The sequence below is a fragment of the Sinocyclocheilus rhinocerous genome, unplaced genomic scaffold (assembly GCF_001515625.1).
Source record: "Sinocyclocheilus rhinocerous isolate Xijiao unplaced genomic scaffold, SAMN03320098_v1.1 scaffold604, whole genome shotgun sequence".
Taxonomy (NCBI): Eukaryota; Metazoa; Chordata; class Actinopteri; order Cypriniformes; family Cyprinidae; genus Sinocyclocheilus; species Sinocyclocheilus rhinocerous.
Genome location: NW_015658518.1, coordinates 1,179,724 through 1,199,481, shown reverse-complemented (window position 1 = coordinate 1,199,481; position 19,758 = coordinate 1,179,724). Strand labels below are relative to the sequence as shown.

At 36.4% G+C, this 19,758-nt stretch overlaps 1 protein-coding gene across 3 annotated transcripts in view; it reads left to right on the top strand.

The window, feature by feature from the left end:
• srgap1a (SLIT-ROBO Rho GTPase activating protein 1a) overlaps positions 1-19,758 on the top strand; it is a 107,247-nt gene that overhangs the window by 82,919 nt on the left and 4,570 nt on the right. For all 3 annotated transcript variants that reach the window (XM_016530830.1, XM_016530828.1, XM_016530829.1), the window contains exons 12-20: positions 167-200; positions 1,512-1,572; positions 2,264-2,341; positions 2,658-2,792; positions 6,173-6,278; positions 6,472-6,696; positions 9,170-9,249; positions 14,216-14,396; positions 18,240-18,377. In XM_016530830.1, coding sequence (XP_016386316.1) covers positions 167-200; positions 1,512-1,572; positions 2,264-2,341; positions 2,658-2,792; positions 6,173-6,278; positions 6,472-6,696; positions 9,170-9,249; positions 14,216-14,396; positions 18,240-18,377 — 1,038 coding nt within the window. The remainder of the gene's footprint in view (positions 1-166; positions 201-1,511; positions 1,573-2,263; positions 2,342-2,657; positions 2,793-6,172; positions 6,279-6,471; positions 6,697-9,169; positions 9,250-14,215; positions 14,397-18,239; positions 18,378-19,758) is intronic.

Below are 19,758 nucleotides of genomic sequence, written 5' to 3'. Positions count from 1 at the left end.
TGGAGCTAATGGTGTCATTGGAAGACTAATAATGATTTTGTAGGCTGTTGTTGGTGGCTTGTAGTGCTGGGACCAAATAACCTGGGGATCGCCTCTTTCTCTCTGTTTTTCTGCTCTCTCACTCTCTGGCTCTCTGTCCTCTCGTTCTGCTGTCCTTCTCTCATAGTCGTGGACGACGGAACTCACACACAAGGCACCAGGTACAGAAACAGTCGGCTTGTCCTAATTAGCTCATTGCTGCATGTCTTTCTAAGCTTCCAGTAGTTCAACTTCCAGTGACCTTTGCTTAATCCTAAGGAGGTGTGAACCATGTACAGTGGTGTCCTAATGTCTGAGACTGCACAGATTCTGGGTTTTCTATTTAAAACTGGGTACGAGGAAACTACGAAAACTTGAATGAATATGAAATATTTATCACAAAATATTTTTCAATTAATTGTTATGACAATATAATTTGTAAGGAAACATTTTTTATTAAATGATCAATGTGCAAAATAGAAGCATTTTCACTAGTGGTCTCAGACTTTTGGACCCCAAAGTATATGTGTCCATATGCTTGACAAGAGTTCATCCTTTTTGGCTTCAGTGACCCTAATGCACACAATTATGATTTATTTCATTTAATGGAGAGAATATCCCACAAATTAAATAACTTTTTACAATTAATAATAATAATAATACATTTCACACTAGAATTGTATAGTGCTTTACACAGGCCAAAAAGTAATTTATAGAATTAAGATTTTATTAAATATTAAATGTATTAATATAAAATTTTGAATACAACAATGAATATGTGAAAAATAAGGAAATAAGTGGTTAATAAAAAAAAAACATAACTAATTATTGGATTATTGTAACATTTTTCATATAAATTAAAAGTAAACGTTCTGCACAATAAAATGCAGAGATAGTTTTCCAGCATTCCTTGTCTTTTCCATCTATGTTTCGATTATGATTTATGAATTTGTATCAGTATTAATAATTAAACATGTTTGCGGCAGTACATTTTGTGTTCACCATATTGCTGATCATAGCTGGGAAATGTAGCGCCTGTGAGGTCTGCCTCTGTTCCTGGCACGCTCACAGTGTTCAGACTTGGCACATTCCCTGGGTTAAAAGCAGATAACATTATTTTTTAAAAGCTTGTAAGAGCTAGCGCTGCCAAATGCTGAACAAATAGCTCTAACCCCACAAAACAGGCAGCCACGGTCACATAGCAGGATTCACTAAAGCATTTCAGTTTTTCCACGGTGGCACTGGCTTCATTCATGTTCAAGAACCATGTTAGCACGCAGATCTAAGTTGTCATTTTATTTCCTGTCTGAGACAGGATAAGGCACATAATCTTAGGTGTGCACTTTAAAAAGGGTCTGAGGCTCAAGAAGGATTATCTTCTCATCTCCGACATGAATGATACATGGTGTGTGGGATATTTTCAGTTGATTTAGAGCTAGAGTGATTGTTTAGCACACATCCTGATTTACTGCCAATGTTTGTCTTGTTTTAAGGACTCTGGACAAGCAATACCAAGAGTTGTTGAGAGTTGTATTCGATTCATCAACCTGTATGGTAAGTTATATTGTAATGGCCTTGCAACTTAAACCATTCCTTAAAAACAGCACACTATTGTCACCCGAAAAGTCTACAGATGAAGTTAACAGTTATGCTATTGCCTTCAAACTTGTCTAATCATCCAATTGCTACCTGTCCTGAAGTTTGGGACTGATTTAGAGTCTGGCTAGGTCATGTTTTTGCGCACCCCTTCCGAATCCGTCCCATCTTAGTCTAGGCCATGCACAGACTTGTTTTAGATCTATTTGAAGTTGTGTTTTAAATTATGTGCTTTCCTGTCAATGTCAAGAGGATGTTCAGTCCAAAAAGTTCTTTATCATATGTCTGTGTAAACTATTGTAGATCCTGTGTGTCTATTGTAAGCTCTGAAAGATGTCTGTGTGTGGCCGTCTTACTGGAACTATAGAGAAGTTTTTAATTAATCTTTTCTGACCCTCAGCCAAGCTTTCCATTAAAAGCTAATCCGGACTGACGGATGTTTTTGTAAAAGCTGCTTGCACTCTCTCTCCTTCATTCATTATCTTTAATTAGAAAAAGGGAACTTTTCAAAAGCACAGGGCTTAGCTTTTGAGGTTGGGATTTGTCTGTGGTTACGATGGACCGGCCTTTATTTCCAGCGGATTTAAATGGACACTGGAAGACGTCTTATTTAAGCAGTTATTTCACAGTTTCTGTCTCTATTTTTAAGGCCTTCAGCATCAAGGAATATTCAGAGTGTCTGGATCTCAAGTTGAAGTCAATGATATCAAGAACTCTTTTGAGAGAGGTAGGTGTGTGGTAACAGAGTTCAGGTTTCTGAAATAGCTTCAAAAGTGCTGTCGCTGCTGAATAATAGTGAATCTCTTATGTCTTCAATGAGTCATATGAGCCATGAATTCACATGATTTAAGGACACATCCTTCCTTGGAAAAACATCTAGATGTCTTGACATTTTTCTTTTTATTTATATAGATCCACATCAGCATTTCTTGAATGTCAAGATAAACCAAAATAGTTTATTAGAAGTTTTCAGTTATTTGGGTGTGCACATATTTTAAATATAAATATTTTGTTCAGCATATTTGACACATTATACCTTTTAGGTAACGATCCCCTGACAGATGAAGAGAATAACCACGATATAAACTCTGTTGCGGGGGTTTTGAAACTCTACTTTCGATGTTTGGAGAACCCACTGTTTCCAAAGGAAAGATTCAATGATCTCCTCTCTTGTGTCAGTAAGTGCCTCATTTTTCTTTTTTGCTTTCTATTGACCTGCAGCTGTAAATCTGTCATTGATTCTCAGTGTGAATTAACAGTGCTTTGAACTGTTATCGTGCGCTCTCACATAAAGAGATCTCAGTCATTTGCCCCCAACAGTGGGACAGTGACTTTCTTCACTGTATGACAAGACGTCCATCGCCTCAGGCTAACGCTAACAGCCTTATGCACACTCCATTACAGCACAGTGTGTGTTCCACCACGGCATGACACGTTAAGGCTTCAGCTGGTCCTTCAACTGGCATGAATGCAACTTTGTGTGAGTTTGAAAGAGTTCAGAAAGCGTGCTTTATCATGATCATAGATGATGCTACACTGCATTGAATGAATGAATGAATGCAGTATGACACCATGATGCTCAGTCGTTTCTGTTGGGTTAATGGGATGTTTGTGATCCGCAGCTCAGTGTGAATTAACAGTGCTTTGAACTGTTATCGTGCGCTCTCACATAAAGAGATCTCAGTCATTTGCCCCCAACAGTGGGACAGTGACTTTCTTCACTGTATGACAAGACGTCCAGCGCCTCAGGCTAACGCTAACAGCCTTATGCACACTCCATTACAGCACAGTGTGTGTTCCACCACGGCATGACACGTTAGGGCTTCAGCTGGTCCTTCAACTGGCATGAATGCAACTTTGTGTGAGTTTGAAAGAGTTCAGAAAGCGTGCTTTATCATGATCATAGATGATGCTACACTGCATTGAATGAATGAAGTATGACACCATGATGCTCAGTCGTTTCTGTTGGGTTAATGGGATGTTTGTGATCCGCAGCGCTGAATAAGGGGGTGAAAACTTTTGAACAGAATGGAGATGTGTACATTTTTCTTATTTTGCCTAAATATCATATTTTTTCATTTAGTACTGCTCTTCAGAGGCTACAGAAGATAGTTACATGTTTCCCAGTAGACAAAATAAGTTAAATTTACCCTGATCTTCAAATTCATAACGATTTCACCCCCCGGCTCTTAATGGTTTAATGCCATTAGCATTTTTAGACCTGGATACTTTTACTTTGATGTTTTACCTGCCATGTAAAAAAATTATTTTGACATGCAAAAAAGTTTTTAGCATAAAAATATCGCTTGTAGCTTTACATGGCAGGCCTTTCTAAATATTTGGCCACATGTCAAGATAATCGAGCCACAGAGTTCGCTAGATGAAGGGCCTGTGAGCTTGCATGTGTGGGTTTTGTTTGTCTGTGCGTGTGGAGGAATGTCGAGGCGTGTGTTCATACATACCCGACCAATGTGCGGCCGTGTGCCTGTGACATTCTGTAGAGTGTGACTAATGGGGATTCCCTGCTGTTTACATTTACACACGACTTACCCTTTCCCAGCATACCACACACTCCCTCCAACACACGGCCTCTCCTGTTCTCTGTCCACGGCAGATCTATATTTAGACTGTCAGAGCTGTGTGTTCACTGCACTGTAGGATATTAGTTTGATTTGTGTTTCTGCAGACATGTGCCTTGTCTTTAAATTGCTTCTCTTGCTCAGGATTCGTGTTGCAAACCCAGTTTCGTGCTGAAGTAAGACGAATAACACGAGTAGCATATTCCCAAAAGCCTAGATCTTTTAATGGTGACATGACTATTTTAAGCTGCTATCAGAGGATGAGTCGGGGATCTGTGTGCGCTATGGATGAGACCAGGTCACATCAGTTTTTAATTCTGTTCTACAGAGGCTGATTTTGCTTTTATAAGAACTGTGTGTGTCTCACAGCCAACCCGTGGGATCCGATGGGGTCAAGATCTAGTGGTTAATCTGAAGCTATGTTTGGAATGAGCTAGTAGCATACTGTGTAGTATGCACTTTATATATTTTGAAAAATAGTATGTGCAACAGTACACAAACATTTAGATAGTTCTGTGCAAAAGTAATTGTCAAGTAATTTAAATCAGCCAGTCACATCCAATTGTTGGCTTTTTAAAACAATTTTGGTAGAAATGTCTTGGCAGTCGGATCAAATGGTAAAATAAGAAAGAAATCAGAAATATCACAACTGTTATTATGTCCAGCCATGAAATAGTGATAGTAGAATAGTATGCTTCCAAACACAGCCTGAGAGGACTATGCTAAGGAGACCACAAAGATCCGTAATGGAATTCCAGAGAGGACAGGAAGTGAGTTATAATGCCTCCAAGGAGAAAACCCAGTGAAATCTGTGTACATTCCTGAAGGAGAGCCGCAGGAATACTCACACACATTTCTGGGATGCCAGTCTTCTGGATGAATTTTTAAGCTTCTTTAAAAAGAGGAGTTGAATATTTTTTTAGACTTTACCTCTTTTAATGCTCTTGTAATCAGCTTCATTCGGTCCAGGGTGAGGGCCGGCACACCTGCCAATTAATTTAAATGAACTCAAGTAAATTGCCTTGTTTTTTAAATTCACTCTTTGTGGTGGTTAAAACACTGAATCAGAGAGTGTGTGACAGATACACATACCTGTATCTGCCATGTCCCTGGTTACAGACGACTTGGGCAATTTATATATATGGGCAATTTGAAGCAACAAATCAGTGCTATTTCAGCATTATTTGTCTTTTTATGTTTATTTTGAATGAGCTTTTATTTTTTCCTTTGTTTTCAGTTTTCATTTTAATTTGTTTAGTATTTTTTTCTTATGTGCTTTTGTCATTTTTATTAGTTTTTTTGTATTTTATATAATATTTTTGTTTCAGTCTTATTCATTTAGTACTTTGTCTTTAACTTATGTTCCGAGGAAAGTTTTTTAAGTTGACGTTTTCCATCTAATGCATACATATATATATGTGTGCGTGTACAATTTCAGAAAATATTTGTAATATTTTCAAAAATATTTTAATAGTTTTAGTTAACAACACTGCAACAAGTTCAAAAAGAAGTGAACTTGTTTTCCAGTAAGACTTGGCTATTGGAAATGTTTGTTTGCAAAATGACACGGTTGGCACATAATTTAACTTTGTGCATTTGAACAGTGTTCCAAAGTTTGTTTGTTTTTTTCAACATTTAATGAGCTCAGCCTTGTAACTCTATGAATAGAGCTGAAGTGATGTGGTTATCAGTGAATTAACACTTTCAGATGGAGGCATGTCATAAGATACTCAAGGCTGTTAAGTGTCTTGGATGACAACGGCGGCCCTGAATAATCATTTCTGAATGTCATGGCAAGACAAATACATTTTCAGGACTGCTACACTTTCTCTACATGAATGTGAATGTCAGCATTGACGTGTCATGTTAAACCAAATAAGGCTAAATAAATCCTCTGAGTGGGAGACTTGCAGAATCCTGTAAGATATCTACTATATATATATTTACTATATTTTTTACTCTTTCTCCCTCTTTTGTAGGAATAGACAATCTGTATGAGAGATCGCTGTATATACGAAAGATCCTGCTGCCTGTACCCAGATCAGTGCTCGTGGTCATGCGATATCTGTTCGCCTTCCTCAACCAGTAAGTCTGAATGTCTCACAAACACACAGAAAGCTTTAAAAAGGCATGAAGTGACATCGGAAATGCTGATGATATAATACGCTACTTGACTGAGAATTACAGAATCACTTCTCGTTCCATATCTTTAAGAAATTCTGAGACCAGACTTGCTGGTTGTCAGTTGTCCTAATAGCTTGCTTGTTTTTCCTTGCAGCTTGTCCCAGTACAGCGATGAAAATATGATGGACCCCTATAATCTGGCCATCTGCTTTGGCCCCACCCTCATGCCCACTCCAGAAACTCAGGACCAGGTCTCCTGCCAGGCCCATGTCAATGAGGTCATCAAAACCATCATCATCCATCACGAGACCATCTTTCCTGACGCGAAGGAGCTTGACGGCCCCATGTACGAGAAGTGTATGGCAGGCGGAGACTATTGGTGAGTGCTGTGATGAGTTGATGTTGTTTTTAATTATTTAGTGATAACTGTCTGGGCAGCTGCTTGTAGGTGGGTGATGAGAATCGAGACAGTGTTTGAGCTTGTTAAAGTTTTAGACTTTATTGTATTTTTGAGGATTAGTAGTGGTATCCGGACATCCATGGCGTGACTTGAGTGAAATAAAAGAAATTATTAGTCAGCGCTATAGTGAGTCACTTATTTTGTTAGTACAGTTTTAGGGTGTGACCTCTTTGTTTTGAAGATCAGGTCTAGTTGATCCAGAAGAGGAGCATAAATCCTTATAAAAGATTTGGAAGAAAAGTAATACAGGTCAAAAATGCATCATTTATAGGGACAGTCATGCAAAAACGGAAATTCTGTCATCATTTACTCACTATGCAGCATCATTTTATAATTATTTATACTGATATCTTATTTATTCATGTTTTGAAAGTAGCCTTTTAATATTTTCAGTTTTCATTTTAATTTTAAGTTTTAGTAATTTTGTATTGTGCTTTGTATTTTTTATAAATTTTTGTTTTATATTTATTTGCCTTTAATTTTATTTCAATTAGTTTTGGTAATTTTAGTGCTTCAACCGGAAATAAAAAAAAAAATTTAAATTTTGATTTGGCAAACATTTTTCCATGTAATATTTAAATATAACTTTTATGTTAGTTCAGCTTTATTTCACTTTCCAAAAATGCAGTGGTTTTAGTTTCAGCAACACTGTCACTCTCATATCATTCCAAACCTTTATGACTTTCTGTGGACCACAAAAAAAAAAATATTTTGAAAATAATAATAATAATCATTTTTTCCCCTTTCACTCAGTGAAAGTCAATACGGGCCATTGTTGTTTTGGACCCCATTGACTTTCATTGAATAGACAGTGTGTTCCACATTTTCATTTTTGGGTGAATTATCCCTTCAAAGAAACTCGGTGTAATATTTGTGATGGTTATTTTCTTCCAAACTATAAATTAGCTGAAATTTGTGTTATAAAACTGGCCTTGTATTTCTCATTCTTTCTCTGTGAGGATATACCGGGCTCAAGGCCAAAGGTTTGTTTTTAAAACGCACTGAATATCACAGGTATGTGTGTCTGGATCTAAAGAGTGACGGTCCCAGCTGCATCTGAACCGTGTTTGGATTCGGTGTGGGTAATTATGTGAAAAGATGAGGTGCCGATAGTGAGCTCTTTAGTGAAGGTGGGACATTTTTTAGAGGCCGAAAGGGTTCGGAGATCTTCAACTAGGTGAGACAGACTGAAACCATCTTGATAATTACCACCATTAAGGTAAGGAAAGATCGGCAGCCAAACCAACGCTCATTCCTCCCTGAAATTCACATAGATGAGAAGAGGAAAGAGACATTTTCCGCCAGCTCCACAGCTGTGTGTATGTGTTGGCTAGTGATTTTGTTGTCTCAAAGAGAGCAGCCCAACTCCCACAAGTCTTCATCCCCCAAACGGAAGCAAAACACCTGCCACTGCAAGCATCTGTACTTGAGCATTTCAGATATTACATCCACCCTTCTTAAACTTGCTGAAGCCGGTTCTCATATTTTCACCTTTGGTAGTGTGGCATGCGTGAGTGGCAGTGCTCTTGTTTAAAATGGCTTTACTGTGTGTCAGAGGTAATTTGCAAGGATGTGAAGGGCATTAGTGCCAGTCTCAGTAACCACGCTGTGCCACTGACAGAATCCCAATCACCCTGCCTGACTCCTCCTGAATACTAATGACAGCCTCTGTACTTTTTGCTTGATGCGGAGTTTTACACTGGCTGTGATTTAACCCTGTGTATGCAGTTACTTGTGTAGGGAATGCATACATACACTACTATTCAAAAGTTGGGTGTCATATTAAGAAGTTTTTTAAGCTTACCAAGGTGGCATTTTTTAAATTAAAAATACAGTAAAAACAGTAAAATTGTGAAATGTTATTACAATTTAAGATAACTATTTTGATAGATTTTAAAATGTAATTTATTCCTGTGATGCAAAGCTGAATTTTCAGCATCATTACTCCAGTCTTCAGTGTCACATGATCCTTCAGAAATCATTCTACTATGCTGATTTGCTGCTTTTCTGACATTTTTTATTATTGTCAACGTTGTAAACAGTTGAGCTGCTTTAAAATATTTTTTTGTGAAAACCGTGATGCATTTTTTTCAGGATTCTTTGATGAATACAAAGCAAAAGAAATAGAAATCTTCTCTAACATTATTGACCCCAAAATGGTAGTGTATTTGCATCTTAATATTTGCATAATAAATGCTAATAAATGTTAAACAAATCAAAGCTATTTTAATCATCTACAAAACTTATTTTAGAACAAAAGGTTTTTAAGCTCATGTGACTATTAAATATTTGGTTTACAGATGCTGTAAATGCCACAATCTGCTATGTTTTAAAAAAATAGTTATAATAGGTCAAATAATAGTCTTGATTTATTTCCTCTTATCTTCTGCAGTGAGAGTCCATACAGTGAACATGGAGCTCTTGAGGAGGTTGATCAGGATGGAGGAGCAGAGACCCACACCAGTGAGGATGGTATGTTTATTTCATTTACCACACCCTGTTGTACTGTATGTACACTATGACGTCCCATGCCAGTGAATGTAGGTTGTTCATCATGGTCATGGGAACAAGGTTAGGTCATCTTTTCCTGTCCGGTCATTCTTCCCATTAGCTCAAATTGGCTTCAGCCAATGTGCACTGAGCCCCTGGATTGATTTTATCTCTTATAGCATTTTCTGACACGGCAAGTCAAGGGTTAATTCCTGCTTTCCCTGACCTGGGTAATCACTTTTCACAGCTCTAAATGAAGTGATCGTTAAAGAGCGGAGAACTTTGTCCAACTCTTTGCTCCTTCTTTTTGTTTTCTAATCCTGTGGGAAGGGAGACACATCCGTAAACAAAGGAAAAGGGTTTGAAGCAAGTCTGGTAAATGCTTTCCAGTGCTGCAGGGCAACGTAGACCAGTCTGTCATGGATGTAGGGCAGTTTGCGTTAAAAATGCATGTGAAGTCCTCACCAGTCTGACTCCAGATTGAGTTCATTTTATAGCTGCATTTAGTTTTATCATGGAAAAACTTCTCTAGAAGTTCTCAAAGCTCATTGTCACAAACAAACTAAAACCAGATGCTTGGCCCATTGATGACACATGAACCAATTCCCGTGTGTAATCTGAGAAATAAACTGCAAGTGTCAGACTGAAAACTCAACTCAATCAAGTGGTTTGTTTTTGTCTTCTGTGCAGTCTTTCAAAAGAACCGAAAGGAAAATGTTGCTGCTGACCCCTGTATGCTACCCCACTGAAAATAGACACATTTCCTGTCTCTCTCCGTCTGTACCTGAACAATGCCTGTTTTCTTAAGCTTTATTTTATAAGAGAAGTGGGAAGTCTGCTTTTTCCATATCTAAGATTTCTCAGACAGACAAAAGCCAAGTTTGTTCTATTGTTTAATAGAGAGCGTCTGTGCAGGGAGTCGGACTGAATCAGAAATAGCAAAAACACAGCTTTATTAGAAGATGGTTACTTTGAAGTTTACCTTTGTGTTTGGATCATAAGAACAAATGGGAATAGACACTCCCTGTAATTGCTCAAATGGGATTTCATTATTTGGCTAAGGCAAGCATATTGTTGTTCATTCTTAAGGTTAGAGATTTAAACAAACCCTTAACCCTGTGTATTAAGGCTCATAATTTGTCCCTCACTGTTTGTGCTATGAACATGAAAGATGCCTCAAATCATGCCGTTTGTTGAGAAGCACTTAAAAGATTTGTGATAAAACTGACAGCAATAGACTTCTATTGCAGTTCCATAAGCAAAAGTTTGGTGAAGTTTAGTGAGGAAAAAGCGATTTGTGAGGAATAAGCGATTTTAAGCACAGCTTGCACAGAAGTAACTTTGAAACCAAACAGCTTTTTGTTGGTTTTGAACCGTTTTGTTTTGCATCGGTAAGCGCTCACATTTTCTTTAGAAAGTTACAATTTTTTTAGTATAACCTCTGTGTCACTTTGTCAACTGAGACTTGTGTGCAACTCTGACATAATGCCGCCATCATTCGTCCAATCTCTCCTTCTCTAAACACTGCTGAAGAGACAGATCTCATATTCACTAGAGTATAAACAGAACCCAGAACCTCTGGTGTTCAGTTCATTTAGGATCGGATTCATTGAAGGATATTGCGCACAAGCGTGTCATTTGTTCATAAATCACTATTCGACATCCAGACATGCACATCTGCATGCTGTAGATTAATTTTGACTTCCCATCTTACTGTCCGTTTAAATTCATGAATCTGTAACATTTAACTGAGAACCCTGATACTTCACATATGTGAGGGTTTCCATTAACTAACGCAGATGTCGGATATCAATGTCAGCCTGAATCATAACTGTCCTGAAAATTGTAAAATTGCTCTCAGCTGCCATGGTTTTGCTCTAAATGTTTTCCTTATGAATGTATTGAGGAGGTTTTTCCCCTGCAGAGGAATTATTATTCTCTTTCTTTACACTGCAACCATAGCTTGTGTCTTATATCAGTTATGGGTAACTTGTGCAAGGCTCGAAATTGCGACCATTTTGGTCGCATATGCTCCCGACTCGGTAGTTAGCGGAAAGCAGTGACTGAGAGATTGACAGCTAATATTAACCAATACAAAATCTGCATTAAAGTTAAGAATGTAAGAATAAAATCTGTTAATATATAATTTGTAGTTGTGATGCTCATACATTTTTGGTGAGTGCTCCTAAATTTTTGGTGGTGCTCCTAACTTTTTGAAGTTGGGAGCACCAGTGCTACCAAGTAAAAAAGTTAATTTCGAGCCCTGTTGTGTGTTTTGTCTTGTTTCATAATAAGGATTTTGGAATGTATTCTATTTCTAAATCTTCTCTCTGTTTCTGGACGTTTATCTGCATTAATGAACAATCCTGAGGAACCAGTGGCTGTACTGTTAACTCAAAGCATAATTATATCAGCCTGCTCAAACCTGTGACCAGTGCAGCATCTGTCCTCAGTCGCTGCGTCTGAAGGGGGATCGTTTTAGGGCCCGTCTGGAAAACCACTTTGCCAAGTGACGGGACCCCTGCTATGCCTTTAGAGCCATTTATTCATTCAAGTGAACTGGAATAAGCAGACGGAATGCTCTCTTGGGAGGCAAAAAGACAAATCTCAGCATCTGTGGGAAACCAATGTACAATAAGAATATTGTTTGTTTTGGAAATGTTGGTTTGTGTGATTATATCTAGTTAAAAGTCGACATGAAATCAAAAATGGCCCTATTTATTTCCTAATTTCTTAAAAAATCTGTACATGTATACAAGAATAATTGTATAGATAAACATATTATAGATGTATAACTGCCATTTAAAAGTTTGGGGCCAGTAAGATTTTTTTTTCTCCATGCATTAAATTGCTCAAAAGTAACAGTAAAGACACTTCCTAATGCTACAAAACATTTCTATTTCAAATAAATGCTGCACTTTTGAACTTTATAGTCATCAAAAAATCCTGGGAAAAAAAGTCACCGTTTCCACAAAAATAGAAAGCAACAAAACTGTTTTCAACAATGATAATAATAAAAAAAAAAAAAATGTTTCTTGAGCATATGTCATATTAGCATATTAGAATGATTTCTGAAGGATCATGTGACACTCAAGACATTAGTTATGGCTGCTGAAAATTCAGCTTTGCCATCACAGAAATAAATTACATTTTTAAATAAGTTAATACAGAACACACATTTTAAATTTTAGAAATATTTCATAATATTAGATAAGGTGAGGTGTGATAAGGGACCTAAATTATAAGCTTCAAAAAATCTATTAAATATAATTTTACATTTCCATTTAAACTGTGAAAATGAGTCTTAATGTCTTACGCATTATTGCTTTTTTTCAGTTCTTAAAATACCAATTGTTCTTGAATATTTGGGTTCTCTATAAAATAAGTCACGTTATATAATTCAAATGGGTATTGAATTGTAATTCATGTTAAGTTTAATTAGGATGTTTCTGTTTTACAGCAAAGCTTTGTTGAAATGCCAGCCTTTGAGTAGAAACCCTTTAAACTGTTAAAAACATGTGGTCTTTGTTACATTTCTTAACGTGTCCCTGATGATGTTGCAAGAAGCTCATTTTCTCATTTTTCTAAATGGCAGCACCCCTGCAGTCTGCAAACCTTTCTCTATTAAATACATTCAAAAACAGGAAATGCAGCTTACAGTTTTCTACTCTGTCAGCCTTTATTCCTTCTGTTCCTAGACTGTGGGGTGCTTGTGGGGAAGTTACTGCTAGAGCAGTGCATGTTTAGCCAGAAAACCTAGCATGGGTTGTTAGCTCTCCTCTGGGGCAACAAGAAGTCCATATGGTACAATGTGCAATCAACTAAAGCAAGCGGGTGCAAGAACAACACTTGTTTAATGTCTGAATAAAAATAGTGCCTTAACAAAAGTTACAACCTCTTTAATACAGACTACCGAACAACGTGTATCGCTGAGTGAGCTAGGTTTTGGACCGTAAACAAATGAATTAATCAGGTTATAGTCTGGATTTTCTTACTTTTTTGATTGTTTCTTAAAGTCTCCATGAAATCAAAATTAAAGTTTTTTTGGGTGTTAGTATCAATATGTTAGTCTTAAGGTTATCTAATAAGGTACAAGACACCATGCTAAATTATGAGAAATTTAAAAAATATATTTATTTTATTTATATAAATGTTTTAATATTTAACTGACACGTTTCAATATTTAATTAAAACATATTTAATAATTAATATTTAAATATTTAATAATAAATATTTAAATATTAATTATTAAATATGTTTTAATTAAATATTGAAACGTGTCATTTAAATATTAAAACATTTATATAAATAAAATAAATATATTTTTTAAATTTCTCATAATTTAGCATGGTGTCTTGTACCTTATGACTCAAGCATCATAGTATTACCACCAATATATCACAGTGCTGTTTTGTAAGAGGTGTGGCACTCATTTGGCAGGCGTTGAGATGTTGGTAAGGTTCACGTTTCTCGATTGTCCTGAGGACAAGAACAGCCCGTTCTTGTCCAAGAACAGCATGCATTGAAGCCGGTTGGCTCTCTAATGAGTCCTTATGTAAAGGGGGTCACGACGGCAACGGCATGTACACCGGCTACTCAGAGACCCTATAGCGTTGATGCATTGAAATGCTCTCATTCACATGTGAATGAACGGTCAGATGCAGTTGAGGCATGTGCACTGTATGGATTCATTAGACTTGGTACTGTAAAAAGCACCAACTGTTGTTCAGTTAACTCCATATTCTTTCCCTTTAGGCGTTTCATATAGCATATGTCAGAAGTGCAGAAATGGGTGATGCCACTCATGCGGAAGAGCTAATTGATCACACAGAAGTTATGATTGGATATTTTCCAATGGAAAGCTGCTGCTGATGATGCCACTGACATCTATTTCCGCTCTCCTTATCCACTGAATTAACCATGACGTTTTTTGTTTTTTTTCCTGCAGAGGGGGAGCCCATTGAAGCCATTGCAAAATTTGATTATGTGGGCCGTTCTGCACGGGAACTCTCCTTTAAGAAGGGTGCGTCTCTACTGCTGTATCAGAGAGCGTCGGATGACTGGTGGGAGGGTAGACACAACGGCATAGATGGACTAGTGCCTCACCAGTACATCGTTGTACAGGATATGTGAGTATCTCTACTGTTCTACAGTGATACAACAATACAAATAATAGTGCTTCAACAGAGTTCGATGTTATTAACCTTTATTTAACCAGGCAAGAAAATACATACAAATAAATAAATACACACATATATTGGGCTGAATAGATTTATCTGTGTTTGAGTATTAGTCTGTTCAGTCCTTTTTAGTATTATATAATTATAATTTACAATAATTCGAATTCCGATTCTAAATTGATTTGCAGTGAAAAGCTTTTTACTCTCTGTACATAGAGTAAAAATACATAATATTTAACAAATTAGAAAAAATCAGCAAGTTTATGTAAATCAGAATACAATTTATTGTTTTACAACACAATATATAAAATCTAATAAAAAATTAAGATAAGATATAATGTGTGTAAAATGGAAAATATAAAAGGTAGGTGATAGCAAGAGTATTTATTAATGTAGTATATATTAGGGTTGTGAATCTAATAAAACTTTAACTAATTGCACAGAAATTATATATATATATAAATAACAATCACGTAAAAAAATTTTAATCATTAGACTGTTTACATATATGATTGTCAAATTAATATAGAATCATCATAAAATATTTTAAATAATATGTAATATTTATATTAACAATATTAAATAATATTTTAAATACATTTTTCATTGGCACCGGGGTAGTGAATTTATTGTTAATAATTTTTTTATTCATCAAACAGTCCATATTTATGGCCAGAATTATTATTTATTTTAATATTGTTAAGTCTTTTTAACCCTAGTTATGTATAGTGTAATATTATTTCTTTTGTTCACTATTTTATTTTTTCACTGAGTTTCTCGCATTGCATTCTGGGATTGCCTTCACCTCAAGAGATGAACTAGCTGTTTCCAAAATTAAGAAATTTAACATTAATAAAATATGTTCTATATTACAATCTGGATGTACTCTATCTTCCATTTGAATACTGTGTATTTGCAAATACAGCTTTGATGTACTGCTTTTTGCATACTTTGTAGCAAGGAAGTAAATGCCTACTTACACAGAAGAGTAATCTATGAAGCCTTAAAATGTTGTCTAGGTAGGCAGCTAGTTAGATTTGGAACAAAACCGAGGCACATCTGAGTTTAGTTGCAGCACTCTGCGGTGGACCATCTCCCCTGGTAAATCCCTTTATGGTCATGACAACTTGTTCCGCCTGGGCAACCATTGGAGCCTAGTTGAACAAATTATGGCTCATAAAGGGGGCAAATCTAATGGATCGGGCACAGTACTGAGTGACGCCAACAACAGAGCCCATACCAGCCCACTGTGTGTGTGTATCAATAATTCACGTCGTGACCCTCTGTTGATGTGTGTTCTTGGCTCGTGGCACTGAGAGAATTTACAGCCTGGTGTAGTGAGGGAGTTTAAGAGGCCCTAGACCAGCAGCGTCAGTCCAATAAAAGAGCCAGAGAGCGAAAGACACACACACACACACACGCTCATACACACAGGATATCCTCTATGGCACGCATGCAATGGAGAGAATTCACCTCACAGCTGATAGAAATGCCTGTTTGGTGCTAGAAAACATGCACATGTGACCTAATGTTCTGTCCAATAGGCTGCATCAGCAGCTGTGATTTTTACACAGGATTTGTGGAGCTTTATATGCTCTACAAGTCTCTTTCACAGGCCTCGTGTCAGGGCTTTAACGCACCACTCTACACAAGCATCACGTACTGCTTGACCTTCACATGAAAGCATTGAAGAAGGGCAATGTTACAAGGTTGCAAGTTAGTCAGGAAATATACATCGTAAACAGCAAAAATAGTAAAAGCAAATTTCGATGTTATCATGTTTGAGCCTTCAGCAGGAAAACAGTCCTTGCGTTTGATTGCTTTTAAACATTGCTGAAACGTTGCTGGTGCTTTTTGCACCACCCAGGAAAGGTTAGTGACAAACAAGGTGGAAACTAAAAATGAGAGATGATATATTTAAAAAATAAAAAGTTGTTTTTATAGTCATAGTGATACAGTATATATTCACAAAATGTTTAATAATAATAATAAAGATAATATAAAAAAAAAATAATGTTTTTCTAGTCGTATTGATGTAATCACTGCGTTTTTTGAACAAATTGTACAGCAAACCTGTAGTTTTTTTTAAATGATGATAATAATAAAAAAAAAATAATAGTTATTATTTTTTTTTTTATGTGGTCATATTGATATATAATCACAACATATTTTACTAAATTGTGCAGTCCTTTAAACTAAGCAGTATTTTTTATAATAAAAAAACAAATAATAATAATGATTAATATTATTATTGTTAATTGTGACATAATTATAAAATTTTAGTTAAATTGTGCAGTCCTACAAGCAAGCATAGCAAACTTTTAGCTTCTTTTTAATCACAATTTTTATTTGAAAAAAATAAAATAAAAATAATAATAATATAATAATATATATACATTTTTTTTTTTTTACCCAAGTCATGCAGCCCTACATTCAGTGTATTGGGGAGTATTGAGTGAAAAGGAAAAGCTTAGTGATACAAACCAGTGGCCAACTTGAATTTTGGAATGTGTTTTACAAACAGGAGATTTGTGGTAAAAACTGGAAGTTTTCACTCGACCACAGGCAACCTAACTTGTGGAGTTCCTCAGGGTTCTATCTTATCTCCCGCTCTCTTCTCTCTTTATCTTCTTCCTCTGGGCTCTATTTTTAGAAAACACAACGTCTCTTTTCACTGTTACGCCGATGACCTACAAATTTATTTGCCTCTGACTAAGAAAACAAACTTTACCAGTGATACTCTTACTGCTTGTCTTACTGATGTCAAATCATGGCTTTCTAAAAACTTTTTATTCTTGAACCCAGATAAAACGGAAGTTATTGTTTTTAGTCCCTCAGAACATAGGGCAAGTATTCAACCCAATCTCGGGACCTTAAACTCCTTCATTTCTCCCCATGTTCGAAATCTGGGTGTGTTGTTTGATAATTCCTTAAAATTTGATAAACAAATTAGTGCTGTAGTAGGTTCTAGCTTCTTCCATCTTCGCTCCCTTTCTAAAATCAAGTCATTTCTCTCAAAAAGCTCTCTAGAGGTTGCTATCCATGCCTTTATTACGTCTCGGCTGGATTACTGCAACGCCCTCTATTTCGGAATATCAAAGTCCCAAATCTCTCGGCTACAAGTAGTTCAAAATGCTGCAGCTAGATTCTTGAAGCGGTGTAAAAAGTTTGATCATGCCACTCCCCTCTTGCGATCATTGCATTGGCTGCCAGTTCACTATCGAATTGTTTAAAATATTGCTACTTGTCTATAAATCACTTTATTTGTCTGATTTACTCCACCCCTACTCCTCGAAGAGGGGACTAAGATCAGAGGGCAAATTTCTCCTTCAGACCCCTAGAACACGCTTAAAAACCAGAGGATCTAGAGCCTTTGAAGTGGCTGGCCCCACCCTTTGGAACAACTTACCAATTCACATCAGAATGGCTTCTACTTTATCTGAGTTCAAGTCATATCTTAAAACACATCTTTTCTCTCTGGCTTTTAACATGTAGTAATCTGCGCCTTTGAATTGTTTTAATCTGCTTTTGCTGTTGTATGGATTTTGAATTGTTTTTATTTGTTTTCTGATTTTTTCCTTGTTATATATTATTGTATGTTGTGCAGCACTTTGGTCGGCCTTGTTTCGTGCTTAAATGTGCTCTAGAAATAAAACTGAACTTGAACTTGAACTTGTTTTGGTGACACTTGGAGCTCTTCTTGTCTGTCGTGAAACAGTTTGCGATTAAACATTAAACTAAGCCTAATGCGTGTAAATAGGTTATAATAACTGCTTGTTTGCTGTTTTACAGGGATGACACCTTCTCTGACACTCTGAGCCAGAAGGCAGACAGTGAGGCCAGCAGTGGACATGGAGGAGAGGAGAAATGCTCCAGCAGAGACATCGGATCTCCGACGGACAGCAGATTACCTGATTCCTACATCAGCAGGTGAGTGAACGAAAACATCCCAGAACTCCCCTCGCTTCAAGCACTCCAAGACATTGAGGGAATTCAGTTAAAGTAACAAGCAATTAAATGACAAACAAATACCCTACAAGTAACAAGAACAAAGAAATAAATACCCAGAAGTCCCAGTTTGGGTTTTCTTCTTGAAGTTTATTACATCTAGTCTTTATTTTTAATGTGTTGATTTGCCTCATATTCATTTGCTCTCTCCCCCGTTCGTTCTTTCTTTCTATCCCACTGCCGTGCTGCTCCGTTTCCTGCCTCTTAAATCTTTCAGTGCATTTGTCTTTATTTAGATGTTCTCCTCCTTCCATAAGTGCGTTTATCAAACATACTTTCTCACGGTTGAGGATAGCCTCCTCTGCAACTGTATACCCAATGACATTATGGCAATCAAATCATAAAGTGGTGATCTCCAAAGACAAATATTCTCTTTGATATGTCAGCACTATTCCTAACAGAGGAGGTGAGCGCTCAAACACAAACTCAGTATTTGTTTACACTGAGTTTGCCAGAATATCTGGATAAGCAGTGAGTGTTGGTGTACTGCTGTGTGATAACAGACCTATGCTGACTGAGTGTTAAATGCTGCTCAGTATGTATTTGAATCATTTGTTCTAAAGCAGCTTAATACTGTATGGTTTTCCATTAAAAACCACCAGTTCACCATGTTTTCATGATTTGACTCTCATTTCATGTGTGTCTTGCATTATGCAGCAGTGCACCATTGAGTCGCTTCATGTTTTAATGTAGTGCGGGTCGCCCCCTGCTGGACTAATACTTCTACTGATACTTTAGATAAAATAACACTCACATTCATTCATTTCGGTTTACTTTGATCATTATCAGCAGCACAGTTATGTAATTTATGAACTCACAATTTAGCATGACATTACTGATTGCCATCCATCACGGTCTGTCAAAATGATTATGCAAGCATTACAAGAGCTAAGTTAAGAGGCATCTCATGGTTAAACGGTTATGATAGAAATACTCCATCTTACTAATTGATCATCTTACTAATTGATCATTTATAGGTGTTTCTTCAACTGTGTGCACTTTTGGCCTTAAAACATACTTACTGGATAGTTACAGACTAGTTGTCTTTATTCTTCCTAAACTGTCATGAGCAACTGTCATCTCCACTAGTACCCTAATTTTAATATACTATCACTATTTTGGATTAGCTTTTATTTTATATTTCCTTTTTTCATTTTATGTTACATTTTAGTAATTGTATGTGGTTTTCTTATTTTCATTAGCTTTTTAAATATTTATATTTAGCTTTAATTTATTTTTCTGTAATTTATTTATTTTTCTTTAAATTATCCAAGGCAACATTTCTAATTTATATATATATATA